At 37.6% G+C, this 22870-nt stretch overlaps 1 protein-coding gene across 2 annotated transcripts in view; it reads right to left on the reverse strand.

Moving 5' to 3' along the window:
* LOC125979904 (astrotactin-2) overlaps positions 1-22870 on the reverse strand; it is a 150406-nt gene that overhangs the window by 65270 nt on the left and 62266 nt on the right. The window contains exons 5-10 of one of the 2 annotated variants that reach the window (XM_049738757.2): positions 14827-14928; positions 13339-13485; positions 9606-9773; positions 6480-6564; positions 5819-5893; positions 3360-3485 (exon numbers count right to left, since the gene is read on the reverse strand). In XM_049738757.2, coding sequence (XP_049594714.1) covers positions 3360-3485; positions 5819-5893; positions 6480-6564; positions 9606-9773; positions 13339-13485; positions 14827-14928 — 703 coding nt within the window. Of the gene's footprint in view, positions 1-3359; positions 3498-5818; positions 5894-6479; positions 6565-9605; positions 9774-13338; positions 13486-14826; positions 14929-22870 lie in introns of both variants that reach the window. The other variant, XM_049738755.2, reaches the window with a different exon arrangement.

A 22870-nucleotide genomic window follows, 5' to 3' on the forward strand; every position in this document is an offset into this window, starting at 1 on the left:
TTCTGCATAGTGAGTCGAAGATAGAAATGAACAATCAAGAGGCCTGATTCAAGACTCCAAAAACAAAAAGAAATGTCAGTTTGGATGATGTTTTGTTATCTTATTAAATTGCACCTATTATCTAAACAGTTCTAATATATCTGTTGGAAGTGTATACAATTAAGATTTTCTTCTTCAACTGCGCTATACACGCTTGGCTCCGCTCTACTCACCTCTGTTTGAGACATTTTCAAAGCGTACATGTGATGGTGATGAAAATGGATGCAAACTGCATGGAAATGCACGACACTGACTCATCGGTTGGAAAGAAACAGGATGAAGAACTGTTGAGAACAACGCTCGCTCTCTTATTTCCTTTTTTGCATGTTAGTCACGGTCGAGAGGAAGATTTTATTTGAGACTGCAGCAAAGTTATGAACCCACTGCTAAGGCACATGAACACAATTAGTTATTTCTAACCATTGAGCAACCGCAAGGGACAATGGGTATTTGCTGGACACACTCGGCTGACCAGGTATTAGCTATAGCACCTCAATGAATATGGTTTTAAAAAAAAAAGAAAGAGTGAGTAGAGCTTTGGTTAATGGAGAAGTTACAAATGTGCACAGAAATGGGCCACTATGAAGATAGAAACAATTACAATTGGGTACTACCCCACAAAGTGGCAATGGCTGTCTTTTTGTCTAATTTAGATTTTTTTTAAATTACACCTGAGCAGTGATTAAAAAAAATAAAAAATGTGAGTAAATCATTTTTGTTGTGCTGTTTTGTGGTGATACTCTGACTTAATTGAAAATGACATCGCAGTTGCTAACATCTCACCTGTTTTCTGGGTTTGGTCATTTGACATTTGCTAGCTGAGCCGTGATTGGTCGTTACCTGAGCAACTGTGATGTCATTTTCAATTGACAGCAAAGTGGCAAAATGGTCACTCCTTGAGATGGATTCAATTGAGAGGGTTAATTCTTAATTCATTTTCCCAAAAAAAGGAATATTGCCTTTAGACTAGTAGGAGTTTTTTTTTTTCCATACATAAACACAATTTGTGATCTATTGTTGCCACAAAGAACTTAAAGTTAGATTATATCAACTAGACAAAGACTTATGCCAGGTAGCGTTTCCAAACGGTGGGTAAAGTGAGATCAATTCCATTGGAACTCAGTTGACCTCAAAGCATATTCACTGCATCTAAACAGTGACTAATGTACTACTGCTATAAATCTCCGTGCATGCCTCTTGCTTGCGCAGATGATGTATGAGCGAGGGATACTGCCCAAAGTTAGAGCAGTGCGCCGGCATGATTACAGAGTGTGTTATTGGTCTGCCCCCTGTATTTGATTAATGCCCCTAGCAAATATGCTGACTAGTGTTGAATATCACACATTTTCTTAAAAAATAAACAACAACCTAAAAAATTTCATCGGGAGTGAGGGCAAAAGCAGCAGATGAAAAACAGTCGTGAGATTGCAGTGACAAAATAAAAGCATGCACATTTTTTGAGATCCAGCGGGTAAGATTTATGTATTTGTTTCTGGTGTCACTCACAGTGACTAATGGTACATTTTGATGTCTTGCTTGATCGCACTGACTGAAGTCATTCATCACACGATGACATACAACTTTGGCTACTCTGGCGTATCTCTTTCAACTGACAAAAAAAAAAATATATGAATATATTCCTTGACCTGAGGGCCCAAGATAGATCCTTTCCATATGTACTTTTATTTATATATTATTATATTATATTTATGTATTTTTTCAATATCACGCTCCAAGATTTAGTACTTACTATAACTATGCTGTTAGCTATACTATAATATTTATTTATTGGAAAAAAATTAATATGACATTACATTTGCAACTTTATGTTGATTAAAATAAACCTGCAAACCTTTGAAACATTTGTCATTTTTGGCACAGAATTTGCAACTTTCACTTGCAGAGAGAGAAGAGAGAGAGAGAGAGAGAGAGAGAGAGAGAGAGAGAGAGAGAGAGAGAGAGAGAGAGAGAGAGAGAGAGAGAGAGAGAGAGAGAGAGAGAGAGAGAGAGAGAGATGTTACAGATACTAAACTCAAACAAGTGCTACTAGAAAGTGGGCTTTTAATAAGTCATTAAAACTCAAGAGTAAATGTTACCTCTTCTATCATCCTGTCTCATATTAAAAATGATTATAGTCTGAATGTGTCCACACAGTGAGGCAGTGATTTCAATGAACACCAAAGGCTTGTCCTCTTCTGGCCTATGAAAACTATACCTTTTTTGCATAAAAAATAAATGGCTTTACCTTTGTATTCCATTTTGACATGGTCTCCAATGTGATTCAAACATGTTAATGCATCACATTCAACTTTCTGTTCAGTTACAATGCAGCTAGGCTTAAGAAATATTTCTATTGTGTTATTTTTCAAGGTACTCATCTTTCAATAGCAGATAACGCCTCAAAACAGAAGCCATACATATGCCAATTACAAATGGTTGCAAAGCCCATTGAAGGTCAGAATTTAACAGGCACTTCTTTATGTAGAGGGAATTCTGCATTCCAGAGGTAATATTAAACAGTCTTTAACAAGTTTGTAAATAGGAAATGAATGCCACCATATGTTGAGATGAATACAGCCACGCTTGGTATTATACTCTTTCAAATATAAACAATTAGTAGTTTAAAGGGAATTGTGAAATATTGTACATAGGGTGTGAATAAAAAACTAAAATGTGTTGCACTTACAGTAGAAAAGTGCCGTTGATGAGTTTTATTTTCCTTCAAATGCTTGAAGATTCATTTTGGAGACCTTAAACTATAGGTGTCAAAGTCAAGGCCCTGGGGCCAGATACGGCCCGCCAAATCATTGTATGTGGCCCCCGAAGACAAATTGTACATCTGTCAATACTTGTTACAAATTGTCTTCACTTTTAAAAAATACAGATATTGATATCAATTTTTGTTACCATTGATCTTTTAAAATTATTTGAACAGTTTTTACTAGTCTCGGGTTTCATATTTAGTTTATTTTTAAATGCACAGTTGATTTTTTAAGGCTTAAAAATTCAATGTATTTAAAAAAATATATATTTACAAGAGTTAGGTAAAATACCCTAAATAGAGAGGGTCAAATGAATAAATAAATAAATAAATACATAAATAAATAAATAAATAAATAAATAAATAAATAAATAAATAAATAAATAAATACATTTGCAATAAAAATGCTATTTGTTTAATTATTTTCTAAGTGTCAGTGGAATTCAAGAATGATGTATGAATGTAAAAAATCTTACACAAAGCATTTTCAATGATTAATAATGAATATGAATAGTCTATAATGATGTGGTACAGCAAAAACAAGCCGGTTCCGACTCACCTGACCTCTCCCGGGTCTTCGGTCACCAGGACGTCTGTCTTGCAGCTGGCGATAGGATTGATTGACAGCTCCACCGGCGGCACCACAAAGCTCTTGCTGACAGGCAGCCACAAGCCTTGGCCCAGACTATAGAGTGATCTGCGTTAGCACAATCACGAGACGTACATTTCAAGCAAAAAAAAAAACAACAACCCAAAACGACTTGGACAAACATGAGCATGCGACAACACCATGTTGATGTCTAAAGGGCACGCCGGAAAATGCAGACCATTCACAATATGGATGATGACAGATTGCCTGCAGCACAGTCATAAAGTTAGAGATTAGTTTTGCTGATAGTGATAAATTCAAATGCCCTTAAACTCGTAAAATGTGGAGCTGAATCAGAATTTACAGGGGGAAAAAAAACCTGGATTATGTGACAAATCCTATCATAATTCTTCACTGAGTCATGTAAACAGTCGGCATGCTTTACTAGACATCCTTTCAGCCAGCACCAAAATATGAACTGCAGTGCACGAGTTAGCTTGCAGCACTAGCCGCTATTTCGATGGTACATTTTTGTCACTGTTGATCAAACAAAATAGATTTATGTGTGCTGTGTTGCCCTGATGAAGTTGTGCTATTTTGCAAAGTTTGTAATGAAAGTTAACTAAACAAGATACCTTAACACATTTAAATGAGAAGGATGCTGTTTGTTTTTGCCAAAAGAAGCTTCAGGAGGAAATACAAAGATTACAATCCACAGGAGTCCAACGTGCAGGAGGAAGGAAACAAGATGAGTCCTCAACAAGAGCACGAGGCATGACTAGACTTTTCATCATGTGATGTTTGATGTTTATTAGCAGGTGGGAGACAAACACTTGTGAAAAAAGACCAAAAAAAAGCATTAGCTCAGATGTTCTCAGCCAAAATCTTGTAAGATATATTTAATCAAAAGTCTTTCAGGTCACACACTCTTATCACAATATGCAGCATCAAAGATGCCCCACTTGCCAAAATCATCTCCTCAGATGCCAAATCTAAGCACCTCATGAGCATCGGGAAAACTATCTAGCCGTAACAGACTTTTAAATATTATGTGGCAAATTTTCCACGCTGCTATTTTTCCACCCTTATAGCTCATCCGAGGGAAGGCACTGCTGGCTTCTTCCAGAGCTTCCTATCTGTAAAGCCAAATCCCTGCTGAGATTAAATTCTTCTTTTCAACCGCCATGGAACTGAAGACCAAGGCGGTCGTCTCCACCCTCATCTTTACCCTACATACACCAAAAGGACAAAAGCAAAGGTCTACACATTTTCATCAATGCCTTAATCAATCACGAGTTGTACCAACCACGCCCAGTTCTTTCTGATTCTTTAAATCCATTGTAGTGTTTAGAATGTTAAGAAATGTTACCTGCCTGTTACAAAGTATGCAAAGTGAAAGTGGAATTTAAAACTAAACTAGTACTTATGGAAACAGGAAGAAAATGGAAGACATTGTGTGAAGCTTCTTCAGGAATGCTTCTCAACAAGTCTCCATATGAAAGATTATTTGCAAGCTGCTGTTTTTGAATAGCTATCAACAAAAATAAAGCTACACTTTATATAACATTTCAACACACTCTTCTGAGGATTTAGAATTAACCAATCACATCCAAAATCTGTTTTATTTTAAGTACGACTTTGTAACAGTGTATGTTAGTGATGAAAAAAAACAGCCCATTCACACAGTTAAATAAAATGTTGGGCTACATCACTGCTGAAATAACACAAGTATTACCGTATTTTCCGGACTATAAGGCGCACCTAAAACCCTAAAATTTTCTCAGAAGCCGACAGTGCGCCTTATAGTCCGGTGCGGCTTATATATGGACCAAATTCCTAAATTTAAACTGGCCCGAAGCATTGTGTCATAAAATCAATCATAGGTGGCCTGCTGAAGACTATGTATCATGAATCAAAAAGACTATGGATAAATATTTTGTCATCATAAGTGTCCCGCTGAAGACTATGAATCATGAACCAAAAAGACTATGGATCATTATTTTGTGATTATAAAGTAATTTGTTGCGTCTGAAGTTGAAATAAAAAAGATAAAATGGAGAATGATTTGATTTCGGTTAAAAATCTGACATGATGCATTAATGGTGTGCCTTATAGTCCGGTGCGCCTTTTCCGGAAAATACGGTACAACATATTACTGATTGCTGTCAATATAACAATCGTGAATGCAACATTTCAATGAACCCATCCTGGGATAGCCCTTAGGCAGTTTTTTTTTCCACACCAGAAATACCATGGTGGGGGTGGGAGTAGAACCTGACAAGAGTTGCATTATCGTGTCCAGCCAGCTGTGTCTGTTGCTCTGCAGGCATCTTTATGCTCCATCACACTCACAAATTCATACCGAAAAACAACTTACTCACAATTTGGTCAGTGGAGGTCATGCACTCATCAGACGGCCCACAACTCACCTGAAAATTCTTTCCGGGGCTTGTTCGCCCGTAACCAGGTCGTAGCCTTTCTCAAGGTTAGCATACGGCCAAGGCCTTTGGAGAAGAAGGAGTGATGTCATCACACAACCGCACACGTACAACACGAGGGCAGAATTTACTGTAGCAGATGGGACACGCTTTATGGTATGTAAATAAACCAGACGTATCAAAAGCTGTGTTTGCACGTGGCTAAGATTACCGTCTGTCACCGGTCTTCCTACAAAATGGTGAATGGGAACTCGATCCAAGGCTGGACAGGATCCAGCGAGTGACAGCCAGAGGTGAACGGCAATGTGAAACATTAAACATTGTCGCAGTTGGGTGCGTGGCTCATTTGAATTATTTTGACCGCTCCGTTGGGTTTGTGCATGCTTTCCAAGGTCACATTCAAGTTTGTTTCAAGAACTTTTGTAAGACGTTTTCCAAGATATGTTAATATACTTTTTTATAGGTTCAATTCCCAAACTGTTAAAACGCTAACTTCAAGATCAACTCTCAATCTACATCACGATTATAATTTCGAAAAGAATAAATCAATTTTATGGCCATCCATACTGTTTTGGTTGCTTTTCTTGAGACTAAGAGAACAACATGTTATATAAGCTAATGAGGTGCATTTCCATATGCAGGCGGTGCTTACCCTTCATTCTGACCCCAGTCACTGCGAACACAGAGGTGTTTATGGACAAGATCCGGCGAATAGCCGTCGTGACAGCTGCATTCTCCTGAGACGGAAAGAAACAGAGGCGGCGGATATTTGTTTATTGTCAGCAGTTGAATAAATTACCATTTAGAACAGTAGAACCTAATTTCACAGATTCAGTTTTCTGTAACAGAAACATTCACTATGGAGAAATATTTGATACTAGCAAATGATAATGAATTGAAAAACAGCATTATTTAAAATTATTTCAAACTATGAACATTTGTGTATTAGTATCTTTAGATATGAAAAAAAGGTCCATGGTTTAGCATATGAAAAAAGATGAACTCTCGACGACAAATTCATTTTGTCGTCATTAAATTATTTGCTCTTTATGTAGAATGCATAATTGACTGAATTAAAACCGGACAAAATATTACTTATTTTGATAGTTTTACTTCACTCTACCTGTAAATAAAAAATGCCGCATGGGATATACGATGGCATTTGTGGAGTCTTAGGTCAGATTTCGCTAAACCCTTGGCTGTGCTTGAAAAAAATGGTGATTGCTGCACAAGCTCAGCCTGCTTTTAGAGTCACAACGGTGGAAAAATGCATAATGGCCACGCAGGCAACACCATTCACATTTTATCACCTGCTGTTTAATAATTTACTGGCTGAGTTTATAGGCTCTCGGCTCACTCAAAGGGAGACGTGGTGGCCATATAGGATGGAGTTAAAGAGCGGCAACAAATATTCCGATCGCCCTTTGTCTGGTAAATGGTGCCTTGCTGGAAAGCAACATAAGCCGCAATAAAGTTTGGAGAAGGCAGGACAATAGTTACACCCAAGACACCATTTCATCTGATGAATAATAGCTGTTGGTTGCAAAGCATCAGTCTTATTAAGATGATCTGTGGATGGACTGTGTAGTCACGACCTGAAGAATAGACTTTTTAAAAGCCGTATTAATTCTTGGTGCATTATTTCTTTGACTGCGCTTATACATTTATTGTAGTACTTGTTGAATGTTTTTTTTTTTTTTATCTGGCTTTATCTGGATGACAATAAAATGACAAAGAGGTGTCTTCAAAAACATTTCAAAGTGTTGTCCTGCTTTTTTTTTTCTACCAACATTTTCAATTTTCAAGTCAGGCCTCCAATATGCCTTCAAGTGTGTTTTGAGAAGACAATTCTCTCTGGTTCCATTGAGAGCAAGTGAAGTTGGAAGCATCATTTCTAATTAGGAAAACAAAGGAAGCAAGGCGGTTCAACGGGTCTTTTTACGAGGATACTTATGATGATCGATGCCGCAATATATTCTTCCTTAGTAGGGCGTTTAACTGTGCGGTGGAATGAATTGGCTAATAATGGGGACAGCTCATCGTAGTAAAATGATAACTGGAGTCATCACATTATTAAGGCGACATCGTCGGTGTAAAGCATATAGAGTTCCGTATTTAATTGCTGGCGCCTGCTCTGGGGTGATTGCATAATTATGTGTTACAAATGATGGCTGCACGTACTGATTGTTTGACATTAAGCTATTATACAGTATCAGTGTGTAACAACACAACAGAAGTGAGTAGTGAGTAGCGATCACAATGCAAATCGCAAATAAGTCTTGTTATCGTCGAGTCTCAAGTAAACAAAACAAAGCAAGTTTTACTATTTTCTTTAATGCTATCCATCATCCGAACCACTTTTCCTCACAGGGTCATTCACACCACATATTTCACAATCCTCTTTAAACAAGTATAGCTGACGAAATAAAGATATACTGCAGTTCCTTTGGAACTAAATTTCATCACGCTTTAGTTTATCTGCCATTGACCATTTTGCACTAGTCGTTTGGCTGAAATCTAGAGTTAGCCTCGTCCGTGTTGTCTCGAGAAGCGGCAGGGTGCGCGTTTATCATTGTTTGGCTTTGATTGTGTAGAATGTTACATTGCTGTTCTGGCAGAGGACACCGATGGAAATAGAACGCTCTTGTGGAGAGCACCTTTAATTTTCACTAGCGGACAGATTAGGTCGTTTCCCCCCAAGGAGACGCATCGCACTTGAGGGCAATCACTCATCAAATAATCTTGCCGCTGAAAAAGGACAGATGAAAGGGGAAGTAAATTGGGAGAGACAAGGAGACCGGCCGGGTGAGACAAGAAGCATTAATAGTACAAGGAGAATCTCCGAATGCAGCAAGCTCTGACAGAGTAAGCGACTCCTAAATTGAATTAGAGTGATTACTGCTCTTGGAACGTACAAGTACACAAGGGGAGAGTGGGCGTGGTGTAAGCGATCCTTAACACAGCATAATCCACAAACTCCATCGTTGGCATCTTGATGCGTAAGGATGGATGTGATCTGTTGCCCTAATCCATTATGCATCAGCCTTCAACGTGCCCTTGACCACGGTGACATTAATTCACATACATTACAGATGTAATCCATTCTAATGAGCTTAGGCTTGATGTAGTGGGCATGGAACACCAGCGGGACTTACGCCACTCAAGCGACGACATGACATTCAGCACTCGAAGCTTTGCTTAAAGTCCTTTTAATGTCAGTGCAAATATGCTCAAAAACGTTTGACTTGCAAAAAGTGTGTGACCAGGAACGTTTTTTCATACCCAACAGTGTTGCGCTTTTTTTTTCCCCTGAAACTATGGAGCCTTTTTCTTTGCACTCTAAATGATACACTCTTTTATTCAATAAACAATGGAGCTTAATTTTTCATTTTTAAGCCATGTTGACGTTTTTAAGGCAATTTGTTTTCTCAAGATGCCATGAAAGAAACTGCAATGCTTGTCGAATGCTATCAAGTTAACCTAGGAGCCCACTTGAACTTTACTGCTAACTCTGTTGTTGACCAAAACAGCAGCACCGACCAAGGCAAGTAATCAGAGATGAATTAAAGATGAATTAAAGTGTGGAGTCTTGAAGCATATTGCATTGTGCACTATTAAAAATGATCTTATTAAGGGACAGACAGTTTTAAACTAAAATTTTACTTGCCGTAATTTCCCAAAATGAGTACAAATAATAATGAATGTATGGTATGTATTGAATGACTTGATACAAATGTAATGTTCTTGCAAATCAATTAGCATATTTGCATTTACTAACCTGTGTCCTGGTCACAAATCTGCTCACAGGGGTCAGTAGTCCTCTGGCCACAGTAGTCTCGGACCCAGTGCGTGGACGAATTAGTCTGATAGTACAGGATGAGCTTGGCTGGGTTGAGCCAATTGGAAACATCCAGGAAGCTGCCCATAGCCATAACAAAACTACTTCCTGTGTAAGAAAGCAATAAAAAGTTAAACAATGAGTTGCTTAACTCATTCTATCCCTTTATTTTCACGGTGCATTGAAACTCCCCAATGACCAGACCGTATTTAAATGAGAGCCCTATAATGCGTGTATTTATGGGACCTCCTTGATAATGGCACCAGAGAGACCGTGCTCATTGGCACTGAGTTACCTTTCTTTCTTATTGCTCCCGGGCCAATCATTAAACTCTGATCACTGAACAAGATTATCCTTAATTGATGCCAACGACTTTTACTTTCAATGAGGGCGCTGAGGGGGATCGTGCCGAACATAAAGATTCTTTTACGGCGACATATTGCTGTCGGTCGAGGGCGGTGTGGGTTGGCAGGCTGGTTGAGGCATTCGGAAGGAGTGCACGTTGTTGTGTAAAGGTCAATTTAAAACCTATTCCGTTGCCACAGTGGGACACAAAGGTAGCTATCGCATTAACATTCTCCTTCAAGTCTTGGAAAGATGAATACAGATGGAGACACTAAAACACTTCACTCTAAAAAAGTTCCTGGCTTGTGTTTTTATCAAGCAAACGTATTTCGACAATATTAACAGGCCTGCCGTGTTGCCTTCACCTTTGCTTGTAGCAATTATTCCTCCACACTCTCTGTGAAATGTAAATAGTGCTATGAAGGGAATAATCTGCCATGTAAACGCCATCGAGGAAATGCACTTTTATACAACTATCATGACACTTGAGATTGGAGATAGATGAAGCAACATATTTGTGAATTTGTGATTTGTGGATGCCCTAAATTTTCAACTCCTAAAATTTCACATTGCCGCCACTCTGCTTCTAGCAAAAATTAATACTATTCTGGAGCTTTGCAACAATAGACAATTCTATAAGGCAGTTTTGAAAATAGTGGGAAGTAAGATTTTTGGGTTTGTCTATCCTTCTGATAACAGGTCACTTTTTGGTTAAAGAATATGTAAGACAAGATTGTTCAATAATGACTACAATGGGAAAAAGAAAAAAAAAAGACATTTGTTTTCAAAAACATTAATAATCGTATCATATTGTAGCAACCTAATTTCAGTTCAATGTATATCCATCCATCCATCCATCCATTTTCTGAACCGCTTAGTCCCCACGGGGGTCGCGGGCGTGCTGGAGCCTATCCCAGTCGTCATCGGGCAGTAGGCGGGGGACACCCTGAACCGGTTGCCAGCCAATCGCAGGGCAATGTATATGCGCGGCAAAAATAACAAGGTTTTGCATCAATGTTTTATCTGATATTATTCAGCAAATGTGCAACACCTCCAAAACGCCTCCAAAACAACTAAATGTTTGGCAGGGACAAAGTACTGTCGGGAAATTGTACAATTGCCAATGGATAATGTTGCAGGAAAAAATACAAAATATTGGTTGTTGATCTGAAAAGGTAAATGTTCTGTCAACAGAATTGACATTTTTTTGTGAATTAATTGAGTGCTGCAGCACATCAATTTTACATAGTGGCCATATACTTTTTCCAGGCAGAAAAAAAATGATCCGAGTCAAGGCAGACAAAGCCTGAAAAGGCCACTGTCTATAAGGCAAATGAGCAAACCAGCCAGTGTCTCATCTGCTGTCAAAAAGACAAGATGTTTATTGTTCTCTCAAACAAATCAAAGAAAAAGCCTCCCTTTTAACAACACAGAAAAAGTTTCCGTTCATAGATGCAATCGTTCCCATGCAGACTTAGTTGCTATCTAAAGCAACAGCACGGAATCTACTTCTGTCTCACAGTCAGAATGAAAGCCGAGAACTCTAAGCACACATTTTTGTAAGTTCCTTGCAGGGTATTCAAACATGCTCAATGGTATTTTTCCATATTAATGTATACTTCAATCTGGACTACAACCAAATTAAACTATAATCAAAAGATCATTATAATGTGGTACATCTATCACAATAAAAATACCCTGGCAGAGGTAATGATGAAGTATATATTTAATATAAAATGGTGTTTGGCAAAAAGACTACTTTCTCTTTGTACTCTTTCTTTCTTGCTTTTACACTTGACACTGGCTTTTTTGTTATTTTGTTGTTGCCATTCTCCTGCCCGCTATGCCGTCACGGTCCATTAGTCACTCCTGTTGAGGTTTGGTGTTTGTACCAATACACATCCTTATCACTTGTCTCCAAGCTACCTTCCATCACTCATTATTTCCCCACTATAAAGACTTTCTAGAGAGTGGCTCACATTTTTGGTAGCCGTGGAGCTGCGGTCTGCTCCCCCACGTTCAAACGCACAAACATTCTACTTGAACCATTTTTTTGCCGGGGTGGTTGTTAATGTCAGCCTGTCCATTTACTTGACACTGCTGCTTGGTTTCTAAACATTTGCTTTTTTGTTTTATATATCATTATAACTGTTGTTTGAATAAGTCCACAAAAATTGCTTTTAAATTAAATCTTTTTATTTCTTCAATAGTTTAACACCAATCCTGAATTGCAAAGTCTAATGCCCTTTGCTGTAATCATAGTGCATTGTATATTGGTGCTTGTAATTTATATGTATTGCATACACAGCTGGATTTGGCCACAAACTATTTTTCTCTTGTTTTTGTGGCATTCTATCACATGACACTGAAAGCTTTAGAACACAGGTGTCAAAGTCAAGGCCCGGGGGCCAGATACGGTCCGCCACATCATTTTAGGTGGCCCGCTATGAGAAATTATGCATCAAATTTGTGTGTCATTACTAGAATTGCAAATTGTCTTCACTTTTAATAATATCTTTTTTTTTAAATATATTTGACCAGTTTTTACTCGTCTGATTTGAAAACGAGTTATTTGTCAGTTTGTTTTATAGCTTCTACTGTATATAATATGAGGTGCTCATACATTTATTTGGGTTGACAGTCATAATGGCCCTCCGAAAGAAGCTATGACTACAATGCGGCCCGCGAAAAAAATGACACCACTGCTTTAGAACAATCGACACTTGAAAGGATTTTTATACAGAAACCACAAGGTAGTTCCGATTAATGGAAGGCAGCTGCTTTATAACAAACTACTTGGACAACTGTGACAAGGCTATGTGTAACAGAGCTCTTCACACATGAACTGTCCATCCTTGAGCAGACCCCATGACACATTATATATATATATATATATATATATATTGGGGGGAGTATATGTACATATGTACTGAAATAAAAACGATGCTTCGGTTTACTCAGAAATTGTGCCGACAGGTTAGTTGAGCACAAAGCTTTTTTATTCTCTTGAATAATTGCCAACAGGTCAAGCTACAGGTTTAATCATGCCTTCTGTGAAAGCGCTTTTAATAGTTGTGCCTGTCACAAAATTCTGCCAGCACAGATAGAGGAACAAAGACACATTATTTATAGTGAATTAAAACATTTTTCAAAAAAATCTAGCCAATTAAGGAAAAGTTTAACATTTACTGAGGTATAACTGATGAGCTCTCACAACCAATGTGTTGCGACATAGTGGTGAGGAATCACTGCATGGCGTGTGCATCCACCGGGTGTTTTTATTCCTAATTTTCTTGTCCACCGAGTCTAATGCATGTGTTGTGCTTACCATCTGCGACAAAGTGCTCAGGCACATGGAGCGTGACCTTGACAGTGAGTGGGCAGGAATCCTGCGTGGCGTAGACAATGGCCACGACGCAGGTGCTGATGGTAATCAGCGTCAGGGTGACCTTGTTTAGAGGACTGTGTGGGTGGCCTGGACGGAAGCACAGGGAAAAAAGGTTGAATAGTTTGGTACCGCTCATTTTGCATCCATCCAAGGCTTTGACTGATGAGTAGAACACCAAAGCACCGGTAACAAAATAAAAAAAAAAAAACAGCTGGTTTCCTAGTTACAAATTCACCTATTTGCAGTTTTTCTGTGGAATCCATCGAAAGCTATTCACTCAAATATCAGTTTGCGTTTTTTTTTTTTTACAAAAGAAACTGTCTAAATAGGTATCGATGTCCAAGGAAGTATGTTGAAGTCAAACATCTAAGACAAAAGTACTTAAGTCAGGGAGGAGCTAAGTTTAGCCTGGGTTGATAGTGGTTACAGAGTCAGAAACTGTAAGCCGTTTATATTTACCGGTTGAGTTGCAAGAGGAGTTTAAAATCATATTTAAGTCTAAGTTTGTTATACTTACAGTTTGAACTATTAGTATAGGCAAATCTAAAAATTGTGTGTCAATTACTAATGTTTTTTTTAGCCATTTGCAGAAGGGTTTGGTTCTCATCCCCAACACATGGATGCTTATGTGGAGAGCATTCTGATGGCATCCAGGTTACAATAACAGACCACATAAGATCGAAACCTGATGCAGATCAACATCCAATTTGTCTTCTGACATGCTGCATATTGAAGTTGACAACTTGGCACAAAAGAAAAAAAAATCATGCAATCAGTTCACGTTGTTGCTCGAGGTGATTTATTGTCTTATGACAACCTTGCGAATTTGTTATTTTAGTTGCCCTTTGGCTCTATCATGGGTCCCATTTCCTAAAGTGGGGAATAAAAGTATCCACCTAACCTCTAACCTTGGGTGTTTGTCAGTGTGCCTAAAAAAATCATTTTAATGGGATGTGTGGCTTTTAAATTATACCAAATACATCTTCACTTTTTCTAAAGCATGACAGACATTTGAAAAGGTTGCAATACTTCTGAAGGTCAAAATCAAGGGAGCCAGAGTGAGGACAATGAATTACCCTTATTGAATCATGTGTCTTTCGCAATGACAAGTCTGGGAAGGGGCACAAAGTGTTCAATCTGCTGGGAAAGTGCTGGGCCAGCTAATCCCTTTGGGGGTGTGGGTGGTGTCATCGGGCTCACGAATGGGGTCTCTCAATTACTATAAAAGCCCACTGAGTAGAAAAAAGCATGTGCGCTCACGCTAGCAAACATTTGCTTTATGGCCGCAAACCCGACACACTTCAGTGTTTGTACACGGGCGCACCGACAGCGAATGTGTGCTCAGGCTTAAGAGCTTGACGTGTGTTTATCTTTAAAGTCCTTTGGCTTGCGCATTTTATGGTGACCATGAGATGTCTTGCTTCTCACCTTTGCTGCGTCGTCGTCCTCTGTGCTGCTCGGTGTAAAACTTGTTGTCGTCCTCGGGCTCTGACCCTGATTCTCCTTGAGGACCAAACATGCCTGCGGTTGCTTGAGAAGATAAGGTGGAGATGGGGTAGGGGGAAGGAAATCCAATGAAAATCAATCGCGGCTAGTTAGGATTGCAAAGCTGTAGTTTATAATGTTGCTTATTTTACCAAAACAGATCATCTACTTTGTATTTGAGACTTGATGAAGCAGCATGTGGTTCATCCACTGCTATTTTTGTACACATTCTTTCAAGTATCTTTAAATAATGTAAGAAAAATATTGAAAATATTGATGCAACAGAAAGAACTGTTTGCGTTTGAGTTCGGGATATACACACCTTCACATTCATACCATTGGACAAATTAGTCTTCAATTAACATGCGAGTTGTTGAAAGGTAAGAAAATACAATCAAATTCAATATGCAGGAGCGCCTGAGGCGAGATTTAAAGCTCAAATCTCTCAACTGTGAGGTACACGTGCTAATCGCTCCTACGCCATTTCGCCCCAAGTGTACTTTAATTTGAGCAATATAATTATAATTATGACGTCGCTATGTCTTGAAGCGATGGCAGCATCATGGATTTCATTATTGGTGGAATTGCTGGCAATTTATTCAGTTCCATGTAGTTTGAAGTCTGAATAGATTGTCAGGGATATAAAAATAAAAAACAGACAAATGTCAATATCTAATAAACTGGTTAAAAGTGGAGCAAGGTTCCTCAGGCAGATAAAGTGAGCACGTCAACATCTTTCCAATTTCTTACACTTTTGTGCCTTTCGTCTGTATTTATGCCGCCTAAACACAACCCCTTGATCAAATTACTCCAAAAAGTAAATTTGAATGTGAACGTGTTTAATGCATCGTGACTACACTCAACAAATGAACCTTTCTCGAGTCACAAATAAAATTAATGATGAAACTACACATGGGAGAAAATAAACCCCTGAGAAAGAGCCATCGTGAATTAGTAAAGGGAAGCAAGTCCCCCAGTGTATTAGCAGCTCAATCAATTTCAAGTTTATTAACAACACAGTCACAACTCCCTGCGCTGTTTCTGTTTACTATCATAAAATAGTCAAATATTCCATTCCATTTATTGCTCACTCTTTAGGTGTGTAAGTGGTTTTATTTAGTGCTTACTGCTCAATACGTTTCATTGACCAATCTCTGTTATCTGCCAAGATAAAGAAACTATAAGCCCGGATGGTGGATACATTACTTTAGTTGGTGGTGTATACAATCCCGGGTTTATGATAGAGTACCACAGAAAAACAACTGCCAATAACTAAGGCTTGAAAAGTACTGTGTGCAAGGATTTTAATAGCTAAAAAAAAGATTAGAAATTGTTTCACACTATATATAATACAATTCTGCAGACCTTAAATTCCTGATTTTGGCAATAAGTTGGAGCCATTATGATGAGTAAAGAAATAAGTGAAAGTATAATGTAAACAAATATTATTTATAATTATTATGGTAAAAAGACATGTACACTCTTTTTAATCAGCAATACAAGTAAATTTCTCGAGGTTTTGTGCTGATTTTGAATCCCCCCCTTGTTTTTCTCTTGCACATCAGCTTTTCAAAGTATTTGCACTTTAAAATGTGTTCATGTATTTAGTAATACTTAACAGACCCAAACTTTAGTTCACAGTAGTTTTTAAAAAAAATAACATATAAATTCTTATTTCATAGCTTTATATTACTTGTGTAATTTAGTAATGTTTTGAAACAAAAAAAAATACACTTAAACACAAGATGTTTAATGATTTTCATTGGTAAAGTCACGACCACTCAAAATCCTTCCAAGCACTCCACTCAAGTGCAGTTAGCATTTTCTCAAAATCTGAATCGATCAAAACTATTTGTGGGCCACCAAAGATGCATTCATTCAGTTTTTTTATGTCACTTATTTTGAGTGCAAAGAAAAATAAATTCATTAGAATAGCGCTTTACCGGCAGTTTACCAAACTTTTTGAAGCCCAATTTTATATGAAGTAGTGAAACTTTAACAACACATTCTTAAGCTCAATTACAGCGACAACCTTTGACATTTGCGTTTGTCTGCAGAAATCGAAGGATAGGAAAAGCAGCAGCGTTAGTGGAGTCCTCTTTACATTCCCATTATGAAACCAATGACCTTAAGGTCTGCACACATGCTCAATTAGTATTTTCTATACTAAGTGGCACAGAGGAGGCTTTCAATATTTTCAAAGGATTTCTTTCAATGCACAAACAAGGTTACGGAAAGAGATGTGGAGGAAAACAGCTTCAAGTCCAGAAAGAGGTGTCATTCACTTATTTTGTGCTACTCTCAATTTTGCAAATAAATTTGTGGTATCATGACAGAAGCACAGTAGTTCATTTACTCTGAATACTGTTGGCAAATCAATGTTGCACTTCCAGTAATGGCAACCCAGCGCCTCTTTCTGAATCAAGGTGTTTTGAAAGTGCAATGTCTCTCATAGGATCATTTAAGGGTTGTTGAGAAAAAGTTTTGAAATATCTCATAATTTGGTTGAACCGCTAGGAGCATCAGAAAGCTCTTCATCAGCAAGAGTGGCAAATACATCTTCAGCAGGAAGTGGCGCGGGCATTTAAGTGTCATGTGGAGCAAGTCTTTGCGCAAGAGGCTGGATTGGAGTAGGCAATCTTTGTTTCAAGGAAAATGCTTTCAGACAAAAAAAAAAAAAAAAAAAAAAACATTTGGGAAGTGGTCCTCAAGTTATTTGTTTGTTCAGCTTGTTTCACAAGCCACTTTAGCAAGAACCCATTTGCTAGCTCAACCTACACTCTCGTTAATATTCATGTCATCTGATAAAGCCTTTCATTCTTACTATCATAACAATAATCGGTGACACTTCCTGGAATGGAGAATAACCCGACTTCTGCAAATAATTCCTTTCCATTAGAACAGATAATGGCCATTTAAGGGGATTGAGGGTGTAGAGATTTGAGAGTGTGAGATCTACAGTAGATGACAGTGCAATAGTGCTTCCAGGCTACTGGAGCCATTTGATAAATATAACAGCAGCAGCGTACATTGGAGATCACAAAAATTGTTTTGTACAGTATTTTCCCATTTTCCCTTTTAGCAGTGCTCTTACAGTTCATTTACTTCAGTTGTTTTATCTTTCTGGCTCCCTCTGTGGCAATATCTTCAAAGCCAGTCTCTTAAAAAGCTTCTACTTCAATTGCATGTTGGTAAACACGGCACGAGAGAGATACAATTTTCAATTTCTATATGTAAAGGAGCATATTCATATAAAAGTACAACACGAATAATGTACATTGGAAAAATAAACAAAGACAAATATCACCCAACAAACAAACAGTGGCCTTAATGATTAAGAGTAGCCAAATATATTTCATGGTTTAGCATTAGCTGTCACACAACCACTGTCATATCTAAAATATTTATTTATATTATTTATATTTATAAATTATGATTAGTAGTATTATTATTACTAATAAATAAACAATAATGATTTATTACTATAATAATAATAATAATAATAATAATAATAATAATAATAATAATAATAATAATAATAACTTATTTTGATTATTATTATTATGATTATTTTTATCATACCAAAGACTATAAAAATGGGACCCATTGCCTCCCTGCTTGGCACTCAGCATTAAGATTCAAGATTCAAGATTCAAGAGTTTTTTATTCGCCATATTTGAGCGTGCCAAACAAGGAATTTGACTTCGGTAAATCACAGCCTCTGTTCAACATTTAGGTGACTAACAACAACACTCAGGACATGTGAAAAATGGAAGATATTCTCAAAGGGTTGGAATTGGGGTGTTAGATCACCAAATGATTCCCGAGCGCGGCACCGCTGCTGCTCACTGCTCCCCTCTCCCCCAGGGGATGGATCAAAATCACACGGGGATGGGTTAAATGCAGAGGACAAATTTCACCACACCCAGATGTGTGTGTGACGATCATTGGGACTTTAACTTTAACTTTAAACTTTTATTCCTACTACTACTACTACTACTACTACTACTACTACTACTAATAATAATAATAATAATAATAATAATAATAATAATAATATACACACCTACACACAATTTATGATTTATGTATATTCCTTTTACCTTAGAGGCACACTTTTGGGACATGAAAGGAAAACAGAGTACTGAAAAGTGCAACCCAGACACGAGGAAAAACATCCAAACATCACCAGCAGAGATTTGAAAATAGATTTCCTGACTGTGAGGCAGACATCACTATTCCATGGCACTATTATAGCACAAGTATATATATATAGATATAAATAAATACAATTTCAAGACATTTGGCAAGACCAAGGCAATAATAAAGGGAATAGAAAGAGACCTAACAAAATAAAACAAGTCTATATTATCATCGTTGTTGATATTTCATAGTTTAACATTTTCACATAATGTTAAACTGAGCTTTCAAAAAGTGTTGCGGTAAATAAAGTTTATGAACTGCGAGAAGTTGAATTATTTACAGTTCATGAACTGTGATGAGATTTTTATTCACAGGTTAGGTTACTAACCATATGTAATTCATACTATTGCGTTTTTTTTTTATAACTCATCACCTTTTTGGAAGCTCTTCATAATAGTCTTGTGGGCGAAGAAACAGCTCATCCTGAGCGGCTGTAGGATTATAGAGCAATGGAATGTGTACAGTGTCAAGATACCAATACGAGTGAATTTTTATTTACAGTACATAAGCTCAATAAGCTCAATTTCTATGCCCCTCGGGAGGTTTTATAAATCGGTACAAGTCAGAGTGCAAGATTTCTGTATTTCTGGATCTGAAATAAGATGGGGAGGAAATACTGTGCAATATATGAGAGACAATCATGCTTCTTTTATGCAACTATCAGCATGTATATTGCATTTAGATCCTGTCATGTCCATAAATCCTGCATTTGCATGTGAGTCTATCGCACAAGAGAGCATGCAAAGTTGGACATGACCTCAGTGATGCTTTCAAATTTTTCTTCAAACCACAAATGTTGGATTTACGGAAGGCAAGTGTCTACTTGCGTCTGCTTTTGCATGCATTTTAGTCACGCTGAGAGCAAGTGCGCACGACTGGGGACGACGCGAATGAGTAAATGAAGCCGACAGCCGCAGTGGTCCTCACATGGCTATAATCACATTAAAGTGACGTCCCAGCCACTCTGACACCGGCTAAATATGTCCCAGTCAAACTCAATGCGAGGCAGCATGCACAATCACAGACAAAAGGGGATGTTTGCAATGACCACTTAGAATGCATAACATGCCATCTAAGAAGCTAGCAAAGCTAATCAAAGGAGTCTGGAGAAATTAAAAAAAAAAAAAAAATAGCTTGGTAAATCAAAAAAGTTAAATTGATGTTCTAATTATTGCTTCATTCAGATAAGCTCGAGACTTGACCATTTTTTGTTTGCTTTTTTCTAATGTTTTTGGCTGTGTTGAATGAATATTGGTCAAATTATTATTCCTTAAATTCCTTAATCACAAAAAAAAACCTCAACAAAAACTGGCTCATTAGTTTCTAGAATTTTTTTTTTTTTTTATCCAATTGACAACAATATATTCGCATTTGAGCAGCTTTTTATGTAAGGGTGTTAATATCAATCTAGGATATCAGCTATGTGTAAGTAGGTGGCTATTTAAAAATGATTTGTAAGTTTTCTGGCTGTTGCATCTGTTAAGACTGATATCAAACCCAAACACATGCTGGCTTTCGATCCACAAAAAAGGATTAAGCGGAAAACCGGTGTTTACTTTGTATTTTTTCTGTCCAAGGTGTCGTGCCGCTCTGCATATATGTGCTTGCTTGATGCCCAAAGGTATGTCACAGTGGCCGCCCACTCGCAAACTCGCAATCCTCCACCACAGTGGCTGTCAATTCTATATTTTCCCACTCTTGGTATAAACCATGTTGCTGAACATTTGAGCAAACATCACTGATATATTTCATCATCCAGAGTTTTTAAGTTGTTGCTAGTCATGTGAAAAGCTTGAGGGCTGAGAAACCTGGCTCTGTTTTCCACATTATATTGCCTTTGCTATCTTCTCAAAATTGAATAAAAACAGCCATGTCAGGAGCAAAATTTTAAACCAAAGTAGAAAATATGGTAATGGAGATATTGTTTTAATTATTTCAAAGATTGCCCCTTCAGATGAATCCTATCATTCTTTTAACATCGGTGTTCTAATCTATATGCAGAAGAACAAAGTAGAAAAACGAGATGTTTTTTCACCCTCATTTACTTCAAGTTTTTGTTTACACTGTTGCCCGACTGCTTGCTGAACGGTTTCATTATTTACCGTCTAACATGATCAATGTGAAAGCAGGAACTGTAATAACAGCCATGGGGCCGTTGGGACTTTGCAAACAATTTACAATAAAAAAAGAGCACATTTGTGATTGATTTTTGAGTCAGCGTAGAAGACATTTTTATCAGAACTGTATGCTTTCTTTTTTTATTATAAAATAGATAAGTGGTTAGATGTTCCAGGGAAGTTCACAAGTAGCAAAAGTTAGTCGAGTCCACGCAATGCACATACTGGTGTATGAATCACATTTATACTGGTGTCAATCAATATCAGTTATGGATATTATTGATTCACTACTGTGCGTGTAAACTCAGCACAAATGTGATATCAAGTATAGTACCGTATTTTCCGCACTATTAGGCGCACCGGATTATAAGGCGCACCTTCAATGAATGGCCCATTTTAAAACTTTGTCCATATATAAGGCGCACCGGATTAAAAGGCACACCTTCAACGAATGGCCCATTTTAAAACTTTGTTCATATATAAGATGTATACATTTGGCCCGCGGGCAGGACTTTGGACACGCTTGCTGTAGTGGCTCAATATTGGTCCATATATAAGGCGCACCTGATTATAAGGCGCATTGTCGGCTTTTGAGAAAATTGGAGGTTTTTAGGTGCGCCTTATAGTGCGGAAAATACGGCAATGTTGCTGTTGTGTAACGGTAAAATAAGAAAATGGGGTAAGAAATGCTGACAAAGGAGTGTGAATTTGTCATCTAAAAGCAAAATTCCAAAACAGATAAGTTATAATGGCACTAGATGGAGGGCAGACTAACACCTGCAAAACTAAGCTGAGCAGACAAAACTGGTCCCTTAGTTTTTCAGCTGAGTGACCGTTGAGAAATGCTGTTCTCCTAATGCATACATTGCACCTGCTTACCTTGGTCCTTTGCTATGTAAGGGGAATTATATTGCACTTTCAGCTGAAAAAAAACCCCTCATTAGTCCTCGGAAGTACAGCAATGGAAATTATCAGCTCATTCTGCAGCCAGCCATTGGAGCAAATGAAGACCATTAGTGACACAATGACAGTTTATTGTCTCATTCTGCTTACTGACCCAGCCAACCTCTCCCTCATATGCTTGCAATACTGCCAGTTCCTCCACCCACTCAAAAGCTGAGGACATTACCTTTTCTACTGTGCAGATTGCCCCATTATTTGTTTTGTCCTTGTTCCCAGTGACATTTAGTATGAATGTATTAAAACAGCCTTAAGAAAAATAGAATACAAATGGTTTGTCGAACGGACGTTATCGTTATTGATCAATTGAAAATGATGTGATTTACAATGCCTGCACTGCATAAAATAAATTGAATGGGCATGTTTATTGATACTTCTTCATTGAATGTACATAACCTTCAATTAAAAAAAAATCAAGATCTGCTGTCATAGATATTGTAAATTGATGTGTTATTCATCATATACTAAGAGGATGGGGATGCAGTATGAGAAATTAACTCCAACGAAATACTGTCCTAACATTATATCGTCCAAAGTATGGGAACAATAAGGATAATTACCTTACATACATGTTCTGTAGATGTTTATTTTACTTTTTTTTATACATTATTTGCTCTAATAAGTATATTTGGTGAGCAAGCGTATTGAAGTAGACTAAAATTGACCTAAGTGGTTAAAGTTAATATTTAACTCCATCAATCATGCGG

The sequence above is a fragment of the Syngnathus scovelli genome, chromosome 13 (genome assembly GCF_024217435.2).
Source record: "Syngnathus scovelli strain Florida chromosome 13, RoL_Ssco_1.2, whole genome shotgun sequence".
In the NCBI taxonomy this organism is placed as follows: domain Eukaryota; kingdom Metazoa; phylum Chordata; class Actinopteri; order Syngnathiformes; family Syngnathidae; genus Syngnathus; species Syngnathus scovelli.